Here is a 27108-nt window from a genome sequence, read left to right on the forward strand (position 1 = left end):
TGCTTCATGATTTCCACACATCAAAATATCTCTTTCTATTCTCTGTTCATATTGTCACCTCAGCCTATAGAAAGCGATGACACACCATGATAGCTGGTACACATTTTGTGGTTAAAGTCTTTCATTATCAGTTCTTTTTCACTTTACATAATCTCTAGCTCTCACACAGTCACTTCTACCTTACACCTCGGCTGCTACGTGAAAGGATATTTGCATGGACACAGTGTGTTGCTCTCGTGTGAAAGAGAGATGACATGTTTATTGACCATCATTCAACAGCTCCACATTTCACCTCAGTAATGTCCAGAAGCTTGAACAATTCATGGGACCAAATACAACAAAAGACATCCATTTCCATATATTTTTACCTTATTTTTGCAGTGTGTGAACAGTCGGGTGTGTCAGCTGCTTGGTTGATGATCGGAAAGAGCAGATTTATATCATTCTTCTAGTTTTCCTAAATAAAGACTGTCTCATCCCAGTCTAGGTCAGATAGATGCTACGCTCGCCTGATGGATGATGATATCAGAAAAGAGGTTAGAGGATCAAAAGTTTGGCATTGTTAAGGCATGATTATCCCCAAACACCTTCCCTTTATTCAAATAAGAATAAAGATTAAAAATTAAAAATTAAAGCACTTTACTAAGATTTATACAATATGAAATCACACAGCTGAAAAATCCATGTATAGGACTAGCTTTGACAAACCACTTTTAAATATATTACCTATCTTTTTGATTTTTTAGAGTTTCTTTTTCTTTGCACTGTGCCCAGGTCCGACCTAAAGTAAATCAGTGGCACTTTGTCTTTTGACTCAGTGCGGGACAGATGAGACTTTACCTACATACGTACATTCACATGATCTGGGCCTTTGTCAGACCAAAAAAATAAATTAAAAAAAGGCCTAACGTGCAAATAGAGAAAAAAAGCACTGAGAGCTCGCTGTAAGGTGCAACTCAACTAGGCCAGTATAAAACACATCAATATGATGCAAAAAAAAGAAAAGGAAACGTGGAGTAGAGGTGATCCAAGTAGGAAAACAGATCAATACGAGAAAAGGGACACCAATCTTGCAAGAGTCTTGCAATTCTCTGTAACGTAAGGTACCGTTCTCACTGAGAACTATAGTGAACACAGAGACAGAAAACACTTTTACACGTAATGTCTGCACGCCACTGGTTGAAAATTATGCTGCTCATTCATTCCACTTGCTGTTGAGTTTGAGAAATACTGTGTTACTTGGCTGTGAATTAATCTTTGTGAAAGTGGAAACAATCTTTTATATAATTACTAATAAGTTATCCTGAAATCTGTTTCTGCATCTCTGCTGCTGTCCGTCAGTTATATACTTCTTCTGCCAGTCGTTCATGAACAGTCATCGTATGCCTTGAGATGTAAGAATTTCCAATAGTTGGCAAAATCCATGTAGGCTATTCAGGTGGAAGTGTCACTTCCTCCTGTGATTTGGATGTAAATGATTTATTTTGAGCTGGGGAACAGAGAGGAGAGCACTGTGTGTCGATAGAACAGTCTGTGCACCCGCGGTGTGTTGGTATCTCTGCAGAAAAGTACATCCTTATGTGTGTGCAAACATCTGATGGACAGTAGCGAACTAGTAGCCCCTCCATTTATTATGAATCTTTCTCTCAGTCTCTGGTTTCCTTGGAAACAGGGGGAGGACCTGGGCTGCTGGACACGCTGGTGCGGGCTGCAATGCTCTTCCAACCAAACAGAGCTTCCTGTTGGAGAGAGTAAGAGTCAGTGGTGGACAGTAACGGAGTAAATTTACTTGAGTACTGTACTTAAGTACATATCTAGAGGATTTGTACTTTACTTGAGATTTCTTTGGTACTTATTACTCTTACTTGAATACATTTCCAAGACAAATATTTTTAGTTTTACTCAAGTTAATTTCTAGGAAGGCTGAAAAGTACTTGTTACTTTCAGGTCTGCTCTTTTTTTTTTTTTCCTAAAATACTATTGAACACAAGCTGTGTTTGTCAAAGAAGGAAACCCTAACCCCTAAAAGCAGCACATCAGTGCAGGTGGTTTAAAGGGTTAATTCTCAGAAACAACAGTTAAAAGGTCCTTAAATTCATTTAGAAAAAATTATAGTAATTTGTTGATGTGAAAAATAAGAAATTTACTCTTACTCTTACTTTTACTTAAAGTACATTTAAAAGCATACTTTGGATACTTAAGTACCTTTAAAAGCAAGTACTTTTTTATTCTTACTCGAGTAACATGTCGACTGAGCTACTTTTACTTGTAACGGAGTAAATTTTGACCAGTAGTATTTTGTACTCTTACTCAAGTACTGGGGTCGAGTACTCTGTCCATCTCTGGTAAGAGTTAATACATGCACATGTTTTAAGTGGTTTGTTATATAATACATGAATAGGAAATAACAGGAGTATACCTGCACAGTCCCCAGAGTGAACGTCCACCCTCCAGGTGAATCTCCCTCATGGCATCTCACTGCTGATGAGCTGAGGGCCTGAGCTGGACCCTGCGGTGCAGCCGACTCCACATCTGGTGCTACAGCTGGCTGGGTTTGTGTGGATGAAGGGGGGGCGGCCTGTGTGTTTTGGTGTTGTGGTGTTGAGCCTGTTTCCTCCTCGATGGGTGTATCTTGCGAGCCGCCCAGAACAGAGGAGGAGTTGGAGAGCGGTGGGACCGACCCAGAGACGCAGCTGGGTGCTGGGCTACTCTCCCCCGAGGCGCTGGGGGGAGTGTGGGAGTGCGTGTGTTTCTTCCTGCGGAGCGTGTCGATCCAGCTGGAGCTGTGTCTAGACGCGAAGGTGGCCAGGGCCAGAGAGGAGAGCCTCATGTTCTTCCCTGAGGTGATCAGCTCTCCAAAGCCCTCCTGGTGAGCAAAGGCGTAGCCCGACCGCCTGGAACCACCTCGAGCGCCGAGACGACCCTCCGACACGCTGCCCGCGCTGCGCCATGCGCCTCCCACGCTGCGACCCACTGGCTTCCGCTTCTTCTGCCGCACCAGTTGAGTGTAGCGCACCTGGAGCACAAACAGGAGAGAGGAAAGGGAAATTCATTCCTCGATCTTTTTTCAGATCTAGCAAATTGTCATTGGCAGGTCATCTGTCTATGTGCTCACAACTTCATGGAAACACACACACACAAAATTAAATTACAAGATTATTGACAAAAACTTTACAGCCTCATATTTGATACAATTTAATTCATTTTCTTTTTTAGATCATATTCTATTTTTCATTTCAATTCAATTCAAAAAACTTTATTTATCCCAGAGGGGATACCTTGACCTGACTTGTGCCACTTATGCTAATAGATGTTTCTCCTTCATCCATGCTACTGGTACTTACTAGGCCCCATCTATCTATAGGCCATACACATGAAGAGCTCCAACAGCTGATCAAACTCCATCTGACATTTTTTGGATGCTCAGACTAAAACCTTTTGCACTTGATAATGCAAAAATACAAACACAACATTATGTCATTGGCTTTGGTTGGATGTCAAACTAGCTCATGGCATCAGACCTCAAAATCTTTGCTTCCATTATTTTGGTCAATATTTGCACAGTAGTGCAGTGAAGTCCATGTACCTAATGACGGTAAGCTCATAAATCAGTAATCGTCACACACACACACTCAAGACTAACTGTTTGTATATGAGCAGTTAATCATTGGCTGAGTCCTGTTTCCAACTGACATGATGGAAGAGAAGATACTGACATGTGAAGCAATGAAGTTGATGGAGAAATCAGTGTTTTTGTGTGTTTTCTCACCGTGTCTGAAAGTTGAGGTTTAAGGTCCAGCTTGAGGAAGCGGAATGCCAAAACTGGAACTATGCATATTGCTGTTGCCAGTGCAATAGTGAACCACACGACCGGTTGCAACAACGTGCTCTGGGCACTACCTGTAGTGACAAACATACACAAGGCCACACACATATGGATAAATACATTTTAGGATTTTTTAAAAAGGATTTTGAAAACACTACATAGACAGACATCTTCACTTCACGATCTGACTGGTGGAGTGAAATGATTTCAGGTGATGATTACAGCAAACATCAAATCCTGATTTAAGTGTGCTTAAATATTGTGTGGGGCTGGGCAGGTAATGCAGCCTGAGAAATATATTAATGTGTTGATATTATCAATGAACATAGGCTTATTACATGTGAAAGATCTGATTTGTATCTGATTTTTCCTGCTCCAGTCTTAATATAATTTTGCTATTTAGCATTCATAATTAATATACCTAAAGAAATATTGGCTAATACATCATTATTCCTTAAAAACCTGCTGCCAGGAAAATACAGTATTGTGTGGACTGACCTACAAAGTGGAACTGACTGGGAAAGATCCTGAAGAGGGTCTGACTGTTCAGGGCAAACATGATGGTGAAGTAGGAGCCCAGAGAGCCCCACACAAACACATGGTTGATGATTGTCCAGAAGCCTGTGTCAAGAGCGATCTACACACAGAAGCACATGCAGAAACAACAGCTCAGGTGCACAGTAAGAACACAAGGATGGGACACACGGTAGTTAAATATAGAGGCTGCCAGCTGTAAGGAAACTCAACACCACTCAGGGCTCAATCACCTGTACGCTGACCACAATGACCAGGGCTGTTGCCGTGGTGACGGCAAAGGTCTGGTAGTCGGCGAGGGGCACGCCGTTGCTCTGAGTGGCATCGGACAGGATAGCGTAGGGGACAAAAAACAGCACCACTGATGTGTAGATGCCCTGGGTGATGCAGATGAAGAACTCTTTCTTGTTGAAGAGGAGGTTGAGCTGCCCCGGCTCATAGAGCTTGGGATACTCCAGACTCCTCTGGTCGGGAACGTCCTACAATAAGACACAGAGAGAGGGACTACACTGATGAAAACAGGCCGACCCTACTGTAATGTGGTCATAACTACAGAAACTACCTGGAGTTGTAATTTCATGTAAATTGATTCACCTTAAAATGAGTCTACGGCAATGCTAGCAGCTCTGAGCTACATTGCAAATGTTTAACATAGTGTTGTGATGTGATGATGTGCCTTCACATCATAACGTGCAAATTAGCATTGCACACGCAAATTGTCATTGCTTTGCAGGTATTTGGTAAGAATGAAAGGGGATCATCCTAAGGGGATCAGGAATATTTGTTCAAATAGCTATGGTAAAGCAACTAATACAAAAATGTGAACCTTGTTTTGGTGCTAGATGGCAAGTCAAGGGATTAGCTACAATTTTTCCAATAATTGTTGTGGCCAGTAGCTGGACCGAAGCTGTGGACTGATTGTCATATGCAGGGCTACACCACCAGCATGGGCTAAAATATGGCTCACCTTACTTTACCGGTCCTGTTGTCATGGCTAATAGCAATTAAAACAGTGGCAGAGAATTCATCAACATTTGTTTCATGGAAGGAGTTCAGCATTATGCAGTGTTAATGAAATCTCAAAACATAGTAACAGTTTGAACAGACCTGGTCAAATATCCCCATGGCCAGCACAGGGAGCGAGGTGTAGACAATGTTGTAGAGTGTGATAAAGTACTGATCATACACAGTCTACAAGAGAGGAGAGACAGACACAAAAACACACACTGTTAAAATGTCGACTGTTCGTTGGTAACCACTGGTTCTTGTCCTCATGTATGACCCTTCAACTCTCTGACCTGAGCAGAGAAGCCACAAAAGAAGCCGAACCAGAAGTGCACCATGGTGAAGGCAAAGTTCTTGTAGAAGAAGTAGCAGAGGAAACGACACATGCGCAGGTAGGACCAGCGGCCATGGACCAGCAGGAGGCGTTGAAGGAAGCGGAACTGGGAGAAGGAGTAGTCGCTGGCCAGAACGGCCTGGATCCCCTCCTGACCTGAGATACCAACTCCAATATGAGCGCCTGGAGGAGTGGAGGAGGGGGACGGACAAGAGACAGAGAGGGAAAGGAACGTGAGTGTCTGATGTGGGAAAAACTGGACTTATTTGGCTTTATTAAAGGGTTATTGACATGAAACTTAGTTCAAACATATCTTAAGAAGTAATTCTTAAAGGGGTACTTGTTACAAATCTCAATCTAAGTTATGTGGATTTTAGTCCCTGAGTTGCTCTTATTAATGGCTTGTAAATGATCTCTAAATCATTAGTTAAGGGTTTATTAATATCTAGTCATCAATCACAACTAAACCCTTGGAAATAAGTTAGCCTGATTTAACCCTAGTACAGATGCAATTAAGTAAATGTTTTGATTGTAAGATGACAAACTGCAGGATATGAACCAACCCCGCCCATCACCGCTGCACTGATTGCATTTCTGTTTTGTACTTCGTGTAGACATGATATGACATGAGTACATATCCAGACTGCCATGCAAGGTGGTGCAACAGTTACAAAACACAGACTATCGCAAACACACTTAGAGTAAGAAAACATGGGGCTGTTGTTTGGTTGACCCAGAAACATTTATTTACCTCCCTTTAATCCCATTGTAACCAGTGTAAGGTTGGAAAAACGGTCTCGTTCAATGCGTTGACTGACAAAATCACCTTGTTCCAGCTCTTGATAAAGTTAGAAGAATACATTGAGATGGGTCGTCGTTTAGCTCAGTTGGTAGAGCAGGCACTCCATATACAGAGGCTATAGTCCTCGCTGCAGCCAGCCCCGTATTGAATCCCAACTCTGGCGGCCCATTGCTGCGTGTCATTCCCCCTCTCTCTGCCTCCCTGTTTCCTGTCTCTATCGAGTGCACTATCAAATAAAGGCAAAAAGCCTGATAACGATTCAACGATAACGTGACTATTCTGTATGTCTTCATCATTGTACCTGCATTTCCTCAAAGTTCAGCTCTGACGGTTTTGAAACTTTAGGATTTCATAAAGTTCTGTGGCTTTGATCAGTGTTTGTCTGCACAGCATGGGTTTGTCATGACTGGTAAACCTGCACGTTAGTCAGGGTTAAAAGGACACCAGTTCTTGACTTGATGATGACATTGTGCCTACTGCAACACACATTTCCACACTCCCATCTCCCATCACTACTTGTAGTCATCCACTACCATACTTCTGCTGAGAATTTCCACTACCAGCCACATGGCAAAACCCTACTTCTCTCCTTCCTCTTTGTCTCAACAATAATCCAGTTACACTTCCTCCTTTCCTCCCTGTCATCCTTCATGCACTGATGATCCTCAGGCCATAACTCACTTTTGATCATGCTAACGTCGTTAGCGCCGTCTCCGATAGCCAGAGTGACGGCCTTCTTGTGTTTCTTGATGAGCTCCACCACCTGAGCTTTTTGCAGCGGGGTGACTCTGCAGCAGATCACTGCTTTGCACGCACATGCCGTCGATACAAACTCGGTCTCCATGTCTGCTTCTAGAGCGTGGGCCTATCAGAGAACAAGAAAGAGAGGGTTAAGGATTTTCATGTGTGTGTGTGTGTGTGTGTTTGTGTGTGTGTGTGTGTGTGTTTGTGTGTGTGTGTGTGTTGTTATTCATACCAGACTGTGTCCGTTGATTATGAGGGCGAACTCTCCAGAGATGTTCTCCATGAGGTTGGAGGGAGGTGGAGGAGGAGTAGGGCACTGGAGCTGTTTCCCTCCTCCTCCTCCTGCTCCTCCTTCTCCTCCTCCTCCTCCTCCTCCTCCCCCTCCTCCTTCTTGTCCTTCTCTGAGCCCATTACCCATGAAACACGCCTCCATCCCTGCCTCCTTCCCTCCATCTCTGGATCTTGACAGCTCAATCATCCTTTCCCTCGCTCTCCTGGGGAGGAAGACACACTCCACAATCAACAGGGCCGCAAAGACAGCGCTAAAACAGCAGACCATATGCAGGGAACAACAGAGGAAATGAACAAGAGATAGAAGGAAAACAGACACAGCTGAGTAAGCAAATTACTGTAAAGAAGGAATAAAAATAGGAAGAGCAGGTGAATGTCAGGGAGGAGACTATAAGTGTGATGAGTTTTACCATGATCGTTATTATTGCTGATGTGTCAGTTCCTATAGACGACCTCTATCTATCAGGTGTTCAGCAGCACCTGAGGCACTGCATTACTGTAAGATGCAATAAGATATTTCAAGATAATATTGTTTGCACTCTTTCCTATGAGCTCACCCCGGCAACTTCCAAACAACTTTCCTTGCAATTGCCAGTTAACAGAGTTTAACTCAACTCAACTCAACACTTTTGCAATTAGCGCAAGTTACGGGAACTCGTGTGCAATCTTTAGATCATGCAAACATCGGAGAACCGCGTATTAGGGAAATACAGTGTGTGCTCATATGTGACAATTATGTACGTGATGAGGCGGTCAAAGGAGCGTCAATTGACACAGTGAGAACTTGTATTTGTGTACTTGCAAGTTGCTTTTTGGTTTGAGGTGGAGGACATTGTTCAGTGACTCCCACACCCACTTACTCCAGTCATGCGTACACTTCTTCATTTCTTTTTAACCAAAACCTGTCTCTACTTGATGCTACTCGAATTCACAGTGTGGATACTTCAGTGGACATGCAGTTGTCTAATCAATCGAACAGACCGACCTGAGCTCCTGCCGTACGCTCTGGACAGTGTGGCCGCTGATGATGAACACCTCGGTCATGTCATCCGTCAGCATCTTGCAAGAGTAACCTATGTTGACAGCCGTCTCTGCGTGTGCAAGAGAGTGAGGAAGCATTTCAGCCAGACGTAGAGGAGATACACCATAAAAAGACCTTTTACCACAATACTATATTAAATAGACTCAGACTCAGGGCTAAAAAAAACTTCCCTTGTAATGTGACAGACAACACAAGTTTAAAACCAATTGGAGTCGTATGTATTTGACGTATAATGAGGCTGAATTTTATTTTGTGGTTGTGACACAAGTCATGATTAAAGTGGGAATCACAATTTCACATTTGACTTTGAAGAAAATAAAAAATAAAAATGATGATGATGATGATGCGATTTATACCAAACAAGCCCAGTGCACCTTTAACATGGGGCTGAGCAGTTAATTGGCATATTATCCAAGTCTAGCATGTTCTGGAAGGTGAAAAAAAAGGAAAAGAAAGAGTTTTAGCTCATTTACTGCTCATCACCTTCAGCTGCCTACATGCTCTTTGCGTTGATCTACGTGCTCCTGCGGCCATAGACGTCTATAATTATGTTGTGGCTGCTGTCCTGCTGACTCAGCACATCCCGCCAAAACTGAAACACCACCGTCGTGCTGAGAGCTCGCAGTTCTCTGGTGGTGATTCACCAACATAAACCAACCATATTCTTTTGTCTTGGGAACCTGAATTTGATCTGTTTCTCAAATACTAACAGTACAAAGGTAATTTACAAGAGACATTACAATCTCTTCTTTTAGCTGCAGCTATTGTCTAGGGAGCTTGCAGGTTCACCTAGTTTTATATTAAACTCCTGGATGACTTTCTGGTGTACAAACTACAGTGTCACCACCACACCACCAAGATGCAACTCTTCATGTTTTTAAATCTTTGCGACATTCAAACTGTTGGTCAGAGTTGTTGCAAAAATGTGTGTGTGTCTCACCCTGCTTATCTCCAGTGAGAACCCAGATTTTAATGTTGGCCAGAGAGAGGACAGCGATGGTCTCTGGTACACCCTCTTGCAGTTTGTCCTCAATAGCTGTGGCACCCAGGAGCTGGACAAGCAGCAAAACAGACAGGAATGGATTCCAGTATCAGATAAGCAGAACATTTCAGAAAGTCATTTTCATTAAATGAATAATTGAATAATGCTACTGCTATTTATTATCATTTAATTGATGGTCAATTATATAATGCCCTATAACCTCAACGAAGCTTGTTCAGCTAGAATAATAATAATTAAAAAAGGAAATTCCTCTCAAAAATTAACCAAGTTCCCTTTTTTATTTTGACTGGGGAAAGTACTGAATCCAGCAGGAGAGAAATCATTTGATACTTCCCTCAAAGAAAATGGAAGTCAGTTCACCACTGAAAGAACACCATCTAAAAATATATTAACCTCATTCACATGCACACACTTAGCCCAAGACACTGACCATCATGTCTTGCTCAATCTCCTCATAAGCGGCTGCCAGTCGGTCCTCTCTGTAGTCAGTGGCCTTGTCAGCGCAGCGGTGGCTCTCCGACCACGCCTCCCACTCCTCCTCTGACAGGTCCCTGTAGGCCAGGGCCAGGGTCCGCAGCCCATCTGCTGCATACTCCTGATGTGCAAACACAGACACAACAACATACACATGGTCTGACACAAAGAAGCACATGGTTGTGAGCCAAAACAATGTCTATGTCTGTCTCGTGTCATGGTAATGCACATCAGAGGAGAGTAGATGCAAATACGTTGTTACAGCTGCTTTTTGAGTGTGCGGACACTAGATGGCAGTGCACCTCCATCTATGAGTTGGAGCGCTTGTTTGTCCACTCACATTGAGGTGGTCTGAGGTGATATTCATCAGTTCCTGGTTGCACGGGTGGAGTCTCTCCAGCAGCACAGTGTCAGCTCCTTTACAGTATAATCGGATCCTGCCCTCTGGGTTACGCACTGAGAATGAAAAACAGAGCGTTATGAGGAAGAAATACCCAAAGTAATCCATGCAGGTTCACCACCTTCAAACCAGCACCAAAATAAAACTCCTACATACAGTAACACACACAGACTGCCTGTCTCAACATTGTGCTGCTGCTGTGTGTGTGTGTGTGTGTGTGTGTGTGTGTGTGTGTGTGTGCTAAACCAAAAGTTGTTGCTAAAGCATGAGTGATTTATGATCTGTTATGTCTGGGCAGTTTTCCAGCACCTAAGAAACAGAGAAATCATAGGAACACACAGAAATCTAACAGATGGGTTACATGTAAAAAAAACCTCTAATAGCTAATCTCCTGTCAGCTTCTTGTAATTTAAATAAATAATTAATTGTGAATTATACATGAAAATCTGTCTATCCAATGTAAGTGTTTAAATTAAAAGAGTGTGAAGAACCAAGAATGCAACAAGGGTGAAAACTTCTGGACAAATAAATCTGAGTCACTGTGGTGTCAAACACCATAGATACAAGTTTTATTTGAGTCTACAGTAGTTTTTTTTTTTTTTGCCTGTATGTATATTGTGCTCCTGACTGCATGGAGTTTTAAATTGCAATAAATATTTTGTATGTTTTTAATAAAGTTTCATCCTCATTGGTGTTTGAATGACTTGGAATATGATTTTTTACCAATGTTCATATCAAAAATGGCTAAAACCAGCGCACCTATAACAGACATCCTCTTGCGTATGTTGTTAAAGTCCAGGATGGCGAGCAGGGTGTAGGTGACGGGCCGTCCCAGCTCTGTTGTGGTGATCGTAGCAGGCGTTCGGGAGCGAAACACAAAACCGAAATTCCGAGCTGCCGTCACTAAAGCGCCCTCATCTGGGGACTGAGCCTTATAAACCAGCTCTCCTGGGTAGATGGAGAGAATAATAATTTAAAAAAGGACAATAAGTAAAGGACAAGTGTGTGTTGGTGCGGCTGTCTTCACAAAATGAACCTTTCCCCTCGTGCTTCTCACCCTCACTCTTCTCCTCACTCATGACAGTGTGGCAGAGGGAGAGCAGGCGGAAAAACTCGTGAGTGTGAGCGTCTCCCACTTTCACTGATTCCAGCAGCGTGTCGTCATAGAAACAGAAGTCTGGGTCCGCCAGGGGGTTGAAGGGAGTAAAGTCCAGTCTCTGAAGATAAATGGAGAGACATGGACTCTCATAGGAGGCTACACCACAAACTAGTAGTGCATAACACACATGTTGATATTAAGGTAAGAGTTGGTTGTTTTAGGTTACTGACCTTTGGCTGAGCTCCAAGTGGGTCTGTTCCTTCACCTGACAGCAAAGCAAACAAAACAAAGATGTTTGAGACATTGTTGTGTAATTCAAGCTAATTTCCTATGAATTCCTATGAATTTCCTAAATAACTATCTGATGACTAGGTTTTAATGACAGTAATGTTACAAGAGCACGTGGAGATTGAATTAGTTGCTAAAGTTTTTAAGTAACTGCTTATTCTATTTGTTTTTTCAGTGAAAAATAAGAACGTAAGGACTCGGTACAGTACTGTACGTGGTAAAGCAGTTCATTAACAAACATCAATATCAATCTCAGTTTCCTGTGGGACCTGTAAAACACAGTGTTACATGTATGTCCTATATACTATGGGTGTGCTCAGTGATTTAAAACAAGCGTATGGGTGTGCTTACTTATTTAATGTGTGCACTTACCATACGTCTGTCCATTAATAGAGCACTTGTTGAAACTCATGATGTTCTGAGTTAGAGTCCCAGTCTTGTCACTGAAGATATATTCAACCTAAAAATAAAGTCAAATGGTAACAGTAACAGTTAGTCCAAAGACAACAACACCACTGTACAATACGTCTAAAACAGAAACACTGTACGTAGTGAAACTTCCTTTAGCACAATGAAACCTCCTCATCTCTGAATTTAGACTCATCTCAGTCTGCAGGTGCATTTATTTCATTTGTGAGGCATTATTTTCTTGATTGATGAAAATGTGCAATTGATTTGCAAAGCTCTAGCAGTCCCTCCAAAAGACAATCTCACACAAATAAGTCCTAAAAGTATCCTATAAGCTGATTATAACACACACAAAGAAAAATAAAATACATGAGTGACTTTAGCATATTTATATATATCTCAAATATCTCTGCAGATTTATTTGAGCTTAACGACATTTTTAAAAATGTATTTCAAACCAGACCACAGAACCAGACAAAACAAACAACAGACACCAACATACCAATACAGCAACAGCACAGCTAGAAAACAACAACACCTGGCCTCTTTGATCCCGGTTTGTTTTTACCGTTTCCCCCATTTTCATTTTCATTGTTGTCAAGTTGTGAAGTTACAATTCAGTTTCAATGCACAACAGGAACGAGGTAAGTGTCAGCAAATAGTTAAAAAAAAAGAAAAGAGCCAATCTAAACAGAGAAAGTAACAGAAACAGGAAATAATGGACGCCCGCCCACCTGACCCAGCTCCTCGTTCAGAGTGGTGGTCCTGGCCTCAGCCGCCGTGTTACACTGTGAGCAGAACATCTGCTGGTCCCAGTTGATGAAGTAGCTATGACCCAGTCTGATCACCTCCACACTGATGCACAAACAGGAGAGATAACGTTTCAAAGCCTATAGAGTTACATCTCCATCGTTTGTCAAATACCCTTTGTCCCAGTCGTAGACTTCTCCTCACCTGACATACAGAGAGATAGGCACCACGGTGTTGAGAATGATGACGTAAGACCAGAAGGAGAGAAAGGCGTTGAACAGAAAGTTGTCCACAGGGGGGTTCCAGGGCAGGTAGCTCTGAAACAAGGACCCCACCTCTCTCTCCCATACTGCATTGCCAACAGCCAGGATCACACCCATACACACTAGGAAGCCAAAGATCTGATGGAGACACACAGATGGAGGAACAATGACATAGAGAGCAAGAGTAGTGTGTCTACATGTACAATCAGATATCTTACAACTGGATCTTTGGTCAGATGAGCCAAAATTGTGGTAGAATTTAATATTAGAGGGATATATGAAACTAAATTTAAGCCACTGAGATCATTTCCTGAAATAGTTATGAGCCATGAAAGTGAGAGGTTTGGGGTGTCCTACCCACAGGACCAGAGTGTTCATCAGACGGTCGATGCTTGTGCGCTTAAACTTGGTGCGACCACTGTTCTGCATTAGCTTTGTATCTGGGCCTGCGATAAAAACAAGGGAAAGTAAGATCTGATAAATGCATCGCACACATACTGTACAGTAGTACTGAAAGTGTGAATAAATGCGGGCACGCCAACCTGCAAAGATGACCAGGCCGTAGCAGGCCTCGGTGTTGCGGAGGACACATCCTCGTAGCAGCATATTCTGGTTGGTGAGGGTGTATTTCTTGTCTCTCCAGTACAGAGTGCCGCAGAAACGGTCCAGCTTGTTGTTAGGGGGCTCACACACCACCTCACCTTCACACACAGAAAGAGGACAGGCATATGGAATACACACTAAAATATAAATGGATATTAGAGACAATATCAGACAAGTCCACAAAATCCAATTCTTGCTGTGCGACGCAGTGTTGAATTAATCATCCTCATGACATCATGACATTGTCACACACGCACAAAGGTTGACACACACACACACACACACACACCTTTTGTAAACTGATACAAGGCAAAGTGTGGGTTGATTTGCTGAAGTAAAGCTTTTTTTTCTGACCAGGAGTGTGTGTGCGTGCGTGTGTGTGTGGGTGCGCTGTGCTGACACGGAACTCTTTCGTTTGTTGCGCTGGTGGGCGGGTGATGCTGGCAGCGGAGGGCAGAAAATGTCAAACATACGGTGGCCTATACAGACCGAAACCACAGATCTTTATGTTGTTGCGAAAGGAAGACAAACCAAAACGAGAAACCATGAGAAGACGATGACATTGCTTTCAAATCTCACCATCAAATGAAGCCAAGTTGTTGGGGTCTCCGAGTTCAGATGTCACTGAGACGGACTGACGCACCTTCATATTGGTCTCTCTGCAACACAACGGAGCACATAGAGGTTTAGGTGCCGCTGCAGATTGTCAGGTGCTATGAGCCGATGGTGAGGTGCGGTGTGTTTACTGACCCGTCCAGCTCGGCCGTCTCGATGTAACAGAGCCCGTGAGGTTCACTGCTGGACAACAGGAGCAGGTCAGCCTGACAATAGATATGATAGCTGAGGTTAGCATCCACTGCACAGCTCTGACAGCACAGGAACAGATTTACTGTAGAAAAGTGCTGACAATGTCGTGATTATATCTGGATGTAGCAGTTAGGGACAGTAGATCATGTCCTCCTTCATTTCATCATATAATTTGGGCCATAATACTATATAATGGATAAATAGCAGATGTAACTTGCTGATCTACAATGATTAGGGAACCCAGTCTTGATTAAAATGTGTGTGTGTGTGTGTGTGCGCGCGTGCGTTGGACACCTACTGCCACAAACTGGTTGTCCTCCAGTTTAATGATATCACCCACTCGAACATTCATCCACTTTTCATTCTGAAGGCTGCAACAGCAAAACCGAGAGAGAGAGAATTATTGCGAGACAGAAGTGTTGTAATAATAAATTAAAACTGAATTAAACCTGAGAAATTGATTTTACAGTAAAGGGAACAACACTTCAAACTCACGAGCCACGGATGAGGACCTGAGACTGACGGTTATTCACTTGGTTGTCGCTCTTGTGACGAAACTGCAAAAAAGCAGATCACCACAATCGTTTTAGGAGATGAGTTGAGCCGTCTCTAACAGAAGCCACTTGTTTTGTATACAGTACCACTTCAAAGTACAGTCTGCTAGACATAACCAGTAATACTGTATCTGACTTCACTGTGGTGCGTAAAGTAGGACTTTACTCACGTAGTCGTCGGTGGCATCCTTCACTGCAGTGATGCTCAGCACCAGAGCTAAAGGCACGATGGTAGTGAACCAGGAGAGAGAGGAGATCTGAGGTATCAACTAGACAGAGACAGAGGTTGATGTTCAGATAAGGCTGATATAGAAACAAACAGCACACCACTGAGTTCCCTATGGACCCATGTTAATCTGTCTGTACCATATGTAGCCTACTGTGAGCCCAGGTGCTATTAGGACAGCGCAGCAGTGAATGCACAACACACAATGCTGGTTAAAAAGCACAACATACAGCTCGGTTTAATCCCATAGGCATTTGGAAATTCCCCATTGTGGAACTAATAAAGGATCTTATCTGATCCTCAAATCTTATTTGTTTACTGACAGATAAATGAGTTCCATAGAGTGTAAGAAAGAAAGTCTGTTTTTAGTTTACTACCATGTAATTTGATGTAGATGTGATGTGTTCACTCAGGCTGCAGTTGCTTCACTGGCCTGTCCGACTGTAGCCAACCAGTCAAATTGACTTGACTGAATAAAGTTGAATTATATTAAAATAAAATAAATACAATTGAATTTAATTAGTTAAATTGCATGAAATAAAAAAAAAACATTTTGTTGAATCTAATACTATTTTTAGACAGTGTTTATCTATATCTGTCCAGACTTCAAAGACTTTAAAGGAATTTAATAAAGATGTAAATGTATTTTATTCACATTGATCTTTGATTAAATTCTAATCAATTCAACCAAATTTGAAGAAATTCCTTAAGACGTTTATACTTTTATGCATATTTACTTTTTCAACTGGATGCAGAAAGCTGTTAAGTCAACCAGTTCTACCTCTTGTTAACTGCATCTTATTATGCACTCTCACTGAATTGATTTTAGAGCAGTTATTTTGATCATAAATATCTCCTTATAAGAACAACCTTCCCTGTATAGTTTATATTACCTTTACATTTCTCAAGATATTTTTAAGTCTCATACAGTTCTGATGTAAACCGATAACTCTTCACCCTGCAGGACTCCATCTGCACATAAAGACACTGACACACAGATCTCCCTCTTCACCTCCTCTCTCACCTGCAGGATAAGCAGGAAAAGGAAGTAGGTGTTTGCTACTTCCTGGAACTGCTCAAACAGGTTGACTGGCAGAAAGGTGATGATGTTGTACTTGGATGTCATGATGCAGTTACTCTGGATGATTGGAGGGAATAAAGACACAGTTAAGAAATTGTCAAAGTTTAAAATAATTTAGATTGTTTTATGACATATTTTTTCAATATGTAGAGGAGAAAAAAACGACTCTCTCTCACCGCATACTGAAACTTTTCGTTGTACTCTCTGTCATTGGCTCTGACCCTCCTCTCCTCCTCTGCACAAACACAAGATATGAAATGAGTCATGAAGGCTCATACAGTATGAAAACGAAAATGCACTCACAAACTGCAAACTTTAAAAATGTCAATATCATTAACATCCTCTGGAGGCCTGGGGAGAGTGGAGTAGACAAACACAATAAGGAAAATCCACAATGTTTGTGCATTTATGCACAAATCAATAAAGCTGGAGTGTCTGCCAGAGATTATTTGACGTCACGACACTAATCGAGACAGAGTGTCGCACGCACACATGAACACACTGGGACTAATGAGTAAACGAGTCGCCGCTGTCATTACCCGCTGCCGCTATCTCTTAATGAGTGGGTATGCAATGTGATGGGTAATGTAGGAGTGTGTGTGCATCTGTGTGAGTCAAAAGAAACGACGGTACTCATTACAGGCAGACACAGATGGAAGCCTGTTACACTAAATTACACTACAGACCTAAATGTACAGAGAATAAAAATAAACCAGTGACATTTCCCCGCCATCAGAGCTCTTACACCTCTCCCCTCCTGACCCTGCTCTTTATCTTGTTGCTGTTTTCGGTTTTCTGTTTATGCTGATGTGTGATAGATTTGGAGTTCCCCTCCTCCTCCTCCTCCTCCTCCTCCTCCACCAGCAGGCCTATCTCCTCTAATATTGATGAGACTGCTTTTTAAATGAAATGACTGGCCTGCTTTGCACAAGGCTGTACACAAGCTCACATGCACGCACACATGCACCCAGATATAAAACTCAATGCCGATGCATATGATATGCAGAGAGGTTCTGTGGCTCTGAAACCATCAAATCCTCAACGTACATTTCGGCCGATTGCTGAAAGGCAGCGAGGCGCCACAGGAAGGGACATCGCACAACAGAAGCCATCACCGCAGAATCAAATGCTCACACACAAAAAACAAAGGCACTGTGGTTTCCTGTTTGTCAAACACTGTGAAGCCGGGTCTAAAACTTGTACAGTTCACACCTTGCACGTTTGCCTCAGATGTGAAGAGCTTCATCAAACAGCATAACAAACACGGGTCACTTAAAAGAATTCCCTTTGCTGTCATGTTGCAGACAGATTGGCTGAAGTATCATTCTGTTAAATGCTGCTACAGAGTGCATTTCCTGGACAATCCTGAAATATTTAAGGGGTGGCTACAGTACCATGTATTGTATCTAAAATTAATCTGAGCTAGAGCTAAGTGTATTTTGAAATGCACCACATAAAACTACAGCTCAGGCTTGATGATATTTAATGTCCAGTCTGGTTTGTTTGATGGTGTATTGTGCTGTTGAAACTCTTCCAGACGTCTCTCTGCTGTTCTCATTTTGCTCTGGCACTTCTCCACTTTATCTGAAGGTCGTTGTGTTGTTTTCTCGGGCAGGTGTTCAATGGAGAGATCACTCTAACAGGAAGTGCCAAGGCTGCATTAACCCTCCATGAAAAGGTAAGCTGGGTAAGCGCAGGGTCACCAAGGCTTCCCATGTGACGTCAATGAGCACGCGGGCGACATCTGTCCCAGTTGCTCCTGTGCAAGCTGACCAACCCAACCTGAATAGGTTAAATAACTGCCCATTGGGTGTTTAATGTCTTTGACAGCTTCAAGGGCATCTGAATCCCTGACGCAGACTCGCTGCTACACAGCAAGTCTGTATAAATCTATAAAGCTCCATTACTGAGAAACCTTGAGTTGCAGGCTTGCTCTGCTGCGAGCATAGGGTTTCCACAAACAACTGATACATAAGGTAGTACATAAATATTGATTCAAAATAAAATACTTAATGTCAGACTATCTTACACTGAATAACAGTAGCCTAATCCAAAAGCACTCGTTTTCTTTATCCAGCCCATGTCTCTTTAACACTCTTCCCCCCCATGGCTGGACGTGTGAGTGCACGTGCCACAGCTCTGAAGCTCCTTATGCCTCCATGGGACACACACTCACACACTCACATCACAGTTTTCAGATTGAAGTCATAACAATAATGGACAGAGAGCAGAGTCAGTCTGTGCTATGGGAAATGTTACTGTCCTCAGCGTGACTGAACCTAAGTCAGGACCGGACTGAGTGGAGAAGTGATCATCACTCACTGGCTGATTTAATTAGATAAAAGCGGGATAGCAGGAGCGTCTGCAGTCATGCGCGTGCACACACACATAAGTACGTGCACACACACCGTGATCTAATTTGTTGGAAAATGATGCGAGTGACACAGTCACAGACTGATTAGCTAGAGGTCAAATGAAGGTGCACACCCAGTGTGATTTGTGATAGTTAAGCTAAGGAATAAGGACACAGACAGAGGCAGAGTGGCGACAGCGGAGGCTGGCGCCTGGAAGATTGATCAGTGTCTCAGGCAGAAGAGACAAGGGCACCCTCCCCTTATTTACACAAAATTCTGATTCAGACAAAATCATTTTTGTTTACACATGCGCACACCTGACATGTAAACATCATGTAAACACAAAATCAAATCCACAGCTAAAGTTGAGACATGACAATACCTGTTGGGACAAAGGACTAAAAACAAAAACATGAGACTAAGCCGAAGCTACTGGTTGGCAGTGACAAAGTGCAAGATGAACATGAAGAACAACAGTCACTGCAAGTTCCCTGTTGTAAGCGGATGTGTGACGATGAAGTCTAATATTGATCCGGGTCAGACAACAGTGATTAGTGGAAACAGACAGACATGTTAACAATAACAAATATAGGCTACACACAGAGTGTACAATTGGGTGAGATGGAGCAGGAATGAAACTTGGACTCAGTTGGGATGAGAGTGAGGAATGATTTATTTGAAAAATGCAGTTTGTAGTAGGCTACAATCAACAACCCTGATGACGCAGAAACAGACCAAGAGAAAAATGTTGATGGTGAAGACAAAGTAAAAATGCGCAGTGACTCCTTCCAATACTAACTCGTACCTGTCCTCTTCTTTTTCGTTTTGCCTCCATCAAGTCCCTTCTGCTTCTTTCTTTGCAGTGGGAGAACGAGGGGAAACCATTTCTCCGGGATTTCGCTCAGGACTGTCATCTTGGCTTTTAAACTTTAACAGTCGCAGCTTGACTTGTCGGTAAAAAGGCTCTGCGCTGCTTCAGAGACCGGTGACCGCCGCATCTGACCGCCACATCTCCGCAAGGACGCGGGGATGAGCTCTGGTCCCCAACTTGAGTCAAGTTGGATTAACCGCGCACCGTCCCGTCCCCTGCTCTGTGCTCTCTGTTGCTCTCTCTCCCCTCCCCAAACACACACTCTCTCTCCATCCCTTGCTCTATTTTCTCTCCCCGCCTGCCGCAGAAACACTGAGGTCACTCTTATAATAAGGTCAGTCAACATCTTGCCTCAAACAACAACAGCTGTGCAGGGTTTTTTGTTGTTGTTGTTAATAATAAGAGCGTAGGATTTAGGATCATTTTTACAGCCTAAACACTTTAATGTATTTTTTACTGTTGCACAAACTCAGACCAGTCGTGTCTTCAATTCTTGTAATGTCGTGTTTTTCATTTCTGCACAGCAGCAGGCTCATCCATCGATTGGCGCACCCACGTGCAACGTCTCATCCACAACATAAACACACTGTCCGCTGTGTGCATTACGTAACCCTATAGGCTCTGCGTTTGATGGACGTTACCGTGGCAACAGCCTCTGCAGGGCTCCCTCGGCTGAGCGAAGGAGCTCGGATGAGGAAGCTAAGCGCCATTTTGGATCTAGATGCATGAGGTCACCGGAGCCTGTCTGTGGCGGTGTGGAGCCACAGTGGCTCGTGCTGCACTCCAGTTTCCCTGTGCGTTTAAAAGGGAGAAGGTGCACTGCAGTGGGAGGGGCCTGGCAGGTGCCCGGGCACGTGCTGCACAGCAAGCCTCGTGCCAGTCCCTACATTAAAGGTTGCCGACCACTATCACTTTGCTTAATGCGTTCTCCCAATCTTACAATATGAAGCCATGAGCGCAAACAAGGTGCTGCAGGTGAGCTGACTCGATCTTACAGTTGGCCCACTGCACTACAGGCTGACAAATTCACACTGATTTCTTTACTCATCATCTAGTTAATGCCACATTGCCTACATTTAATAGTCAAAGTTTTAATTGGATAGCCTATGTCACATAGGCAAATATTAGTGGTGCTAGTACATTTGCAATGATGACCCAGATGGGTCAACACAAATACAAAAGCCTTTTGCATTGTGTTGACCCATCTATAATTTACTCCACTGCACTTAAAGCAATACTATGTAGTTTTTTGACCTCAAAAAATTCTAAACTCATTTAAGTGTTAAATGGTTAATTGGATGAGTCCTGCTGTTGCTGCAACCTGAGTGGGGTCGTGCCGTCTGCGACTGCACTCTGTAACTTAACTGTTCGGGTAGGAACACAGCGCCACCGTGGTCCTGGTACACCACAGCTCCGCTAAGCTCCAGAGGGAGCGTGCCTATGTTCCCTCAGCCCTATGTTCCCTCAGCCCTATGTTCCCTCTGGACTCTCTCTACCTATCTGGACTCTGTCTATCTGGCCTGTCTAGCCTCTACCTGGTCTTTTTACTAAACTTAACCAACTCCTTTCTTCATTGCCTAAACCCAACCAATGGTGGGACCAAAGGGCTGTGGGAATAGGGCCTAATTTTCAGTGACAACAAAAGTTAGAAATGAGGGAACATAGGGCTGAGGGAACATAGGGCTGTGGGAACATAGGGATGACCCCGCCCCGCTCCGGGAGACCGAGCTCAAGCCCAGTCTCCCTGCTCCCCTTACAGACACACAAGCTCCCTGTGCTGGGCCGCACGGCCGACCAGCCTCCCCTCCAGAGCTCCGTAGACACACAAAACCCTCTTTGATTGGCACCGGTACCGGCACCAGCACCAGCACCGGCACCAGCACCGGCTCCATCAACAAATTCACGTAGGCTACGTGCTTCTCTGGGGATACAGCATACAGTCCTATTTGCAACACAGGTAGCAGACAGTGGTTCTTCTCAACCAGAGTACTAAATCTTACATTGTGTTGCTTTAAGTGCAATTTGAAGTAGGCCTACTTGTATTTTATTTGATAATTTCCATTTCAGCCAACTTTACTTTTTTATTTATTTTATACAAGGCTATGTTTACTGACTGTATACAACACATTAAAGATTAATTCAGTGAGTGCCAAGCTTTTTGGCTAACTTCCTCAATAAATGTTTGATTTTCACCACAGATCAAAAAGTGGAGAGAGAGTCCAGAAACTGAGAATATATTTGTATACCAGAACTTTTTTTTTTGGATCATTTCACTCCCATCATTTATCTGGTGCTAATGTAATGATAAAATCAGAAGCTGACAGAGTGATGCTTCAGTATTAATGCCATCTCGCGATGGCATATATTAGTCAGATGGACCAAACCATTAAACCTACTTTCTATAATACTTTATCTAAATTTGACTGCCACCTCTTGTACCTAAGCATAATTCTAATGTAAGTAACACTGCATGTAAAGTAACATGTAATGGAACATTTTTACATTGTCGTACTTGGTCATTTTATTTGAGTAAAGGATCTGAAAAATTCTTCCAACACTGGTGACTATTGCCATCACCTTGAAGGAGGTGCCTGGGATATAAAGACACTTTAGACAGAGAAGATCTGAGACATGAGAAAGACTGGGACTGAGAAAACCTTATCATGCTATTAAGTCTCACAAGGTGTTACACTGGCATCACACCTGTGTATACGTACTGTAGATCTGGTGCAATAACATGATAACTGCACCACAGGGGGGAGTCTGCATTGGCCACTGACTCTGTAGAACCTAACTTCATGATAATCAAACTTTTGTTTACAAATGGACTCTTTGCTTCAATCAGTTCAAATAAAATCTAGAATTTTTCATTTTGAACAAAATATATATATATTTTTTATTTTTTTATTTTTTTTATTTTGTGGGCTATTGGCCGATATTCGACTATCTGCTTTTTTCTGCTCCAAACTATTGTTATTCTATCAGCTGTTCAACCATCGTTCGACCTCTATATGTCACAAATAATTTTTGGGGTTGCTTGGAAGGATCCCTTCAGCAATCAGAAATAATATGCACTAGACTGCACGCAGATAAACAAATGTAAAACTGTCATTAGCATACTGCCTCACTGAGAGCTGATTGATGTTGTCATGTAAAATTTACCCACATGAAGACAGACATTTACATTTTCTTTGCAAGATGAGTGTGAGGTATATTAAACCTGATGTTTCATGTTACAGGTTGTTGTTAAGTTGTTTCAAACCTGAGCAAAAAACTGTTATGATACATATCTACTCACAATCTATGAACGTTTCTACCAATATTATTACCTGATTTAAATCACATTTGAATCTACCATGCATACATCCTGGGTGCATTTATACTTGTATGGTTCGGTGCACTTCAGGTAAAGGGCCAGAGTCTGACGGTCCTTTTGAGCTTTCTTGTTTTACTCTCATCAAGACACCAGGAACACTTACATGGAAGAAAACCAGCTGAAAGGGTAATAAGAGTGTTTAATGTCGGGTACGAACCTGGAGGAGGCCTCTTTCTGAACATCTCCACTCTGCCGGCTTCTTTCTGCAATGGCCCATGGGACTGTCTGCAGGGGGAAAGAGGAGGAGGTGATCGAGAGACATGGGAGATGTACAGTCATGATGAGAGGCAGAGAGAAGTGAGGGATTGGGGAGGACACAGAGAGAGAGGAGAGAGAAATAGCTCATTTTGTTTTTAACTTGAACAGAAACCGTGCCAGTATTCAGGTGATGCATTAAGTTTTTTATCTTCAGAGTGATAAAGTGAAAATCAATCAGACATTACAACCACCACATAACAGGACACACACACCACACACACGCACACACGCACACACACCAGACCATTTCTGGTGTGTTAGAGCCATAATGAGGAAATGACATTCAGCAGAGAGCTGCATCCGTCTCTGTGGCACACCATGTCTGGGGACTGGTGGCTCAGGCCAGATCCACTATCAGAGAGAGTAATGGAGCAGCTTTCTCTTCTCTTCTCTTCTCTTCTCTTCTCTTCTCTTCTCTTCTCTTCTCTTCTCTTCTCTTCTCTCCTCTCCTCTCCTCTCCTCTCCTCTCCTCTCCTCTCCTCTCCTCTCCTCTCCTCTCCTCTTCACTTGTCTCCTCTCTTCATTTATGCTGACCTGTTAATATTACACACCTCACAGCTTTCACTCTGTGTGGTTTATCTCAGCTAAGTAACATTCAGGAGAGGCAGACAGATGAGTGATGAGGCGTTATACATCTTTGTCTCATGCTTTCTAGTGCATACTAGCAGGTACAAACAATATGGCAGACGATGCCTCCAGGCAGCAAGTGACCAATCAATACTCCTGAGAGAGAGCTGCTCTGCCTCTCTCCATGTGAGTTCATCCGATGTGCTTTCAGCTACAGTTTCCAGCATCATCTCTTTCACTGTCATGCAATTCCTCTCTTTTATTGCATGCCTTTACTCACTTACTACACCCTCACTATTTATCAGTCTAATCAAGCATCGGGAGAGAGATTGAGAGCTGTTTGCAATGTTCTTTCACCTCTCTCCTCTCCTGTCTTTCAGTTATCACATCTCTTCCCCTTGCTCTCTCTCACTCTCTCACTCTCTATCCATCTGTGGCTGGCGTCTCCTATAACCCTATAGACCTGCAGTGCCCTCATGAAATAAAGCTGGCAGCCCGCGGAGTGAGAAACACAAGGGGCACACTGAATATCTGAGCACCTCTCCTGGCCTCTCGGCAGACTTTCTTTCATCTCTCTCAGTGGAGTCTGGCCGAAGTCTTAGAGGATTTTAAGCAGCAAAAAAATCCTTAATGAAATGTGTGGCTTTGAAATGCAACACCAACATCAGTAGCTACACCTTTGTGCCTTACTTGAGATAATCTCGTAACATAATTCTAAAACAGGTAAGTTATAATTTATCCCCTATGAAGACAGAAATAAAACAGTTTTCTATAATATCTGCAGGACATCCATTTACTGTAACATACACAACAGTGTCAGTGAAAATAGCACTTTCAGACAGAAGCACGCAACGAAACAAAAGAGGACCAGAATAACTCAACGTTGAACCATCACACACTTGGCTTGCTCTGAAGTTGTGAAGTGTATTTCTTGAGGACTAATTCAATTAAACATTGTTTTTTATCTCCTCTGATAATAAATACCAATAAAACGTATTTCTGTTACAGTAAAATGAGAGCGATAGAAATTGTGGGTCACTACAGGAGTTAATTCCATAAGGAAACAGGGATCAACAAGCTGAAACAAGAATAGACAAGAACAATTCTCACGGCAGAAATTAAAACTCCACATACACTGATGTGTGTGCTTATGTTCCATAGTGCCACCTCTTGTTTATTTCTTCTCTCAGTCTAAATTATCTACTAATTATGTGTATCTGGTTCAGGGTGGCTGTTGTTCTTTTGTTATCTGTGTGACATGCTATTTAAAATAAACCACAAGAAAATAGGTCAATTACTTTCATAAGGAAGCGCAGGCCGACAAAGTGAAACAAGACGGAGATAACTGTATTAAGTTAAGGTTAAGTGTATTTCTTTAGCAAGAAATTGAATTAAGGCCATTGCTCCATTACAAATCCATTAGAGTAAATGCAGTTAATGGACTAATGTCTGGGGCTAGTGCACAGTGACAGCACAAACTTTCACCCTGACTTTGGGGACATAGCCTATGACTAATGTCAGGCTACACTAACTTCTCTACTATGTGGTGAGAGGATGGAGAACTGTATCTACTGTATGCACTGAGCAGCTTTAATGCAAATGACATTGTCTGGTGCAGTAATAAGAGCTGAACACCTCACAATGAAAACCGAGACACACGTCAATATTTCCAGCTGATACAGTGAGACCGCATAACAAACCATAGCTACAGCCCAGGAAACACAACCTACCTTTTCAAGTTGGCTTTATAAACTGGTTTCTGGTGCTGCAGACATCCTCGTTGCTCTCCTTGCCGGGGTCATGGTGAAGTTTAGTTTCGGGGGGCTCGGACCGGGATGCTCTAAGGCCACCGAGGTGAGGAGGGTGAGGAGGGTGAGGCAGGCGACCGGGGACGGAGCTGGAGACACCGTGCCGAGGTGAGGGAGGGCTTGGCTTCGGCCAGGGGAGGAGGAGGAGGAGGAGGAGATGAGAGGAAAGGGAGGGAGGAGGGGCTACACCTCCTTCACCTTCTCCTCCTCCGATTGAACATCGTCCACTCAAGAGCCTGAAGTCACCGAGGATCTGATGCTTCCTCAGCATCATTGACACGGTTTTTTTGTGTCCACTGCCTGTAAATAAAACTTGTATATAATTCATTGAGATGCCTTGTTTCTGTTCTTATCACATTCTTGTGAAAATCACTTGCTGCTACTTTGCCATGTGCTTTATTGTTTAGCTTTAGTGTCAGACTGCCCTCTACTGTTCGGTGAGTATTATCTCATGAAACATCTGTTTATTGCTCAAGGTCGCAACATCTGCACTGAGCATGATGCAAAAATCTTATAGCTACTTGAACTTAAAGGGCATCTGTGTTTTCATCAGTTACAGTATAAACACAGGTTATAATATAGCACGTCAGAGTGTCATGAATTTAATTTATTAATTGTTAAATAGTTGAAAGTCTAAAATAAAGAATTTGATCCTTTTGCATGAAGCATGAAATGCAGCAGAAAATTCAAATGATAATTTGAAAATTTTGCAACATGCAAAGATGTGCTCAAGGAATCAGATGGAAATATACAGTAGTGGGAGAAGCACATGGTAGATTATGTTAATTCAGAGAGAATACTATGGGAAGGAGGGTTAAGAGACCTGTTCTCATTTTATTTCTGTCCCTTATGAATTTGAGAAACCCTTGCAGACAGTATGACATGTTATGAAGGGCATCTTGACTTTTTTTTTTCCATCTCTTAACCAGTGATTGCATGTGAATTTATGTCACATACAGATGTCAGTGTCTTAGAGACACAATTTAATTCAGTCTTGACCTTTTTTGAACACGGCTCAGAAGGTCAAACACATCATTAACCACAGATCACCTGCTTTCACAGTATTTTCTTGAGTGTGTTCAGGATCAGCTCGAGAGACCAAAGCAATCTAAAACACTGATTAGGTACAATCTCGGTCCAGACCTGCAGACATCACATGACTGTGACTTACAACAACAAAGACATGTGTATTGAAAATACAGATAATGAAACAAGAGTAAGAAATAGAGAAAAGTTACCAGTCTCACAAGCATCCTTTTCTGCAAGGATTTAAGAATAGATGTCAAATATTTAGCTAAAGAAAAAAAGGATTGTTTTATTTCTTTTCACAGATATCACAG

General features: G+C 42.7%; 1 protein-coding gene across 2 annotated transcripts; it reads right to left on the reverse strand.

Annotated features, from left to right (window-relative positions):
• Positions 1-226: 226 nt before the first annotated feature.
• Positions 227-26038, reverse strand: atp8b2 (ATPase phospholipid transporting 8B2). Of its 2 annotated transcripts, XM_085801258.1 has the most exons (30): positions 25691-26038; positions 23293-23360; positions 16711-16769; positions 16478-16591; positions 15398-15496; positions 15169-15230; positions 14972-15044; positions 14617-14687; positions 14446-14525; positions 13806-13964; positions 13621-13709; positions 13205-13401; positions 12985-13105; positions 12215-12302; positions 11785-11819; positions 11513-11672; positions 11215-11403; positions 10396-10511; positions 10012-10176; positions 9519-9630; positions 8522-8627; positions 7478-7739; positions 7183-7366; positions 5659-5882; positions 5468-5551; positions 4594-4839; positions 4325-4463; positions 3770-3900; positions 2420-3016; positions 227-1739 (listed from the first exon to the last, which is right to left on the reverse strand). In XM_085801258.1, the coding sequence occupies exons 2-30, from the start codon at positions 23315-23317 to the stop codon at positions 1647-1649; spliced, it is 4080 nt and encodes a 1359-aa protein (XP_085657384.1). In that variant the 5' UTR covers positions 23318-23360; positions 25691-26038; the 3' UTR covers positions 227-1646. The 2 variants fall into 2 exon arrangements, with proteins under 2 accessions (XP_085657384.1, XP_085657383.1); XM_085801257.1 differs by lacking the exons at positions 23293-23360; positions 25691-26038 and adding an exon at positions 19694-20010 and having other exon boundaries at positions 228-1739.
• Between the last annotated feature and the right edge of the window lie 1070 nt (positions 26039-27108).

This window comes from Trachurus japonicus, chromosome 16 (assembly GCF_045865225.1).
Source record: "Trachurus japonicus isolate A0001 chromosome 16, Traja_1.0".
NCBI classification, from domain to species: Eukaryota; Metazoa; Chordata; class Actinopteri; order Carangiformes; family Carangidae; genus Trachurus; species Trachurus japonicus.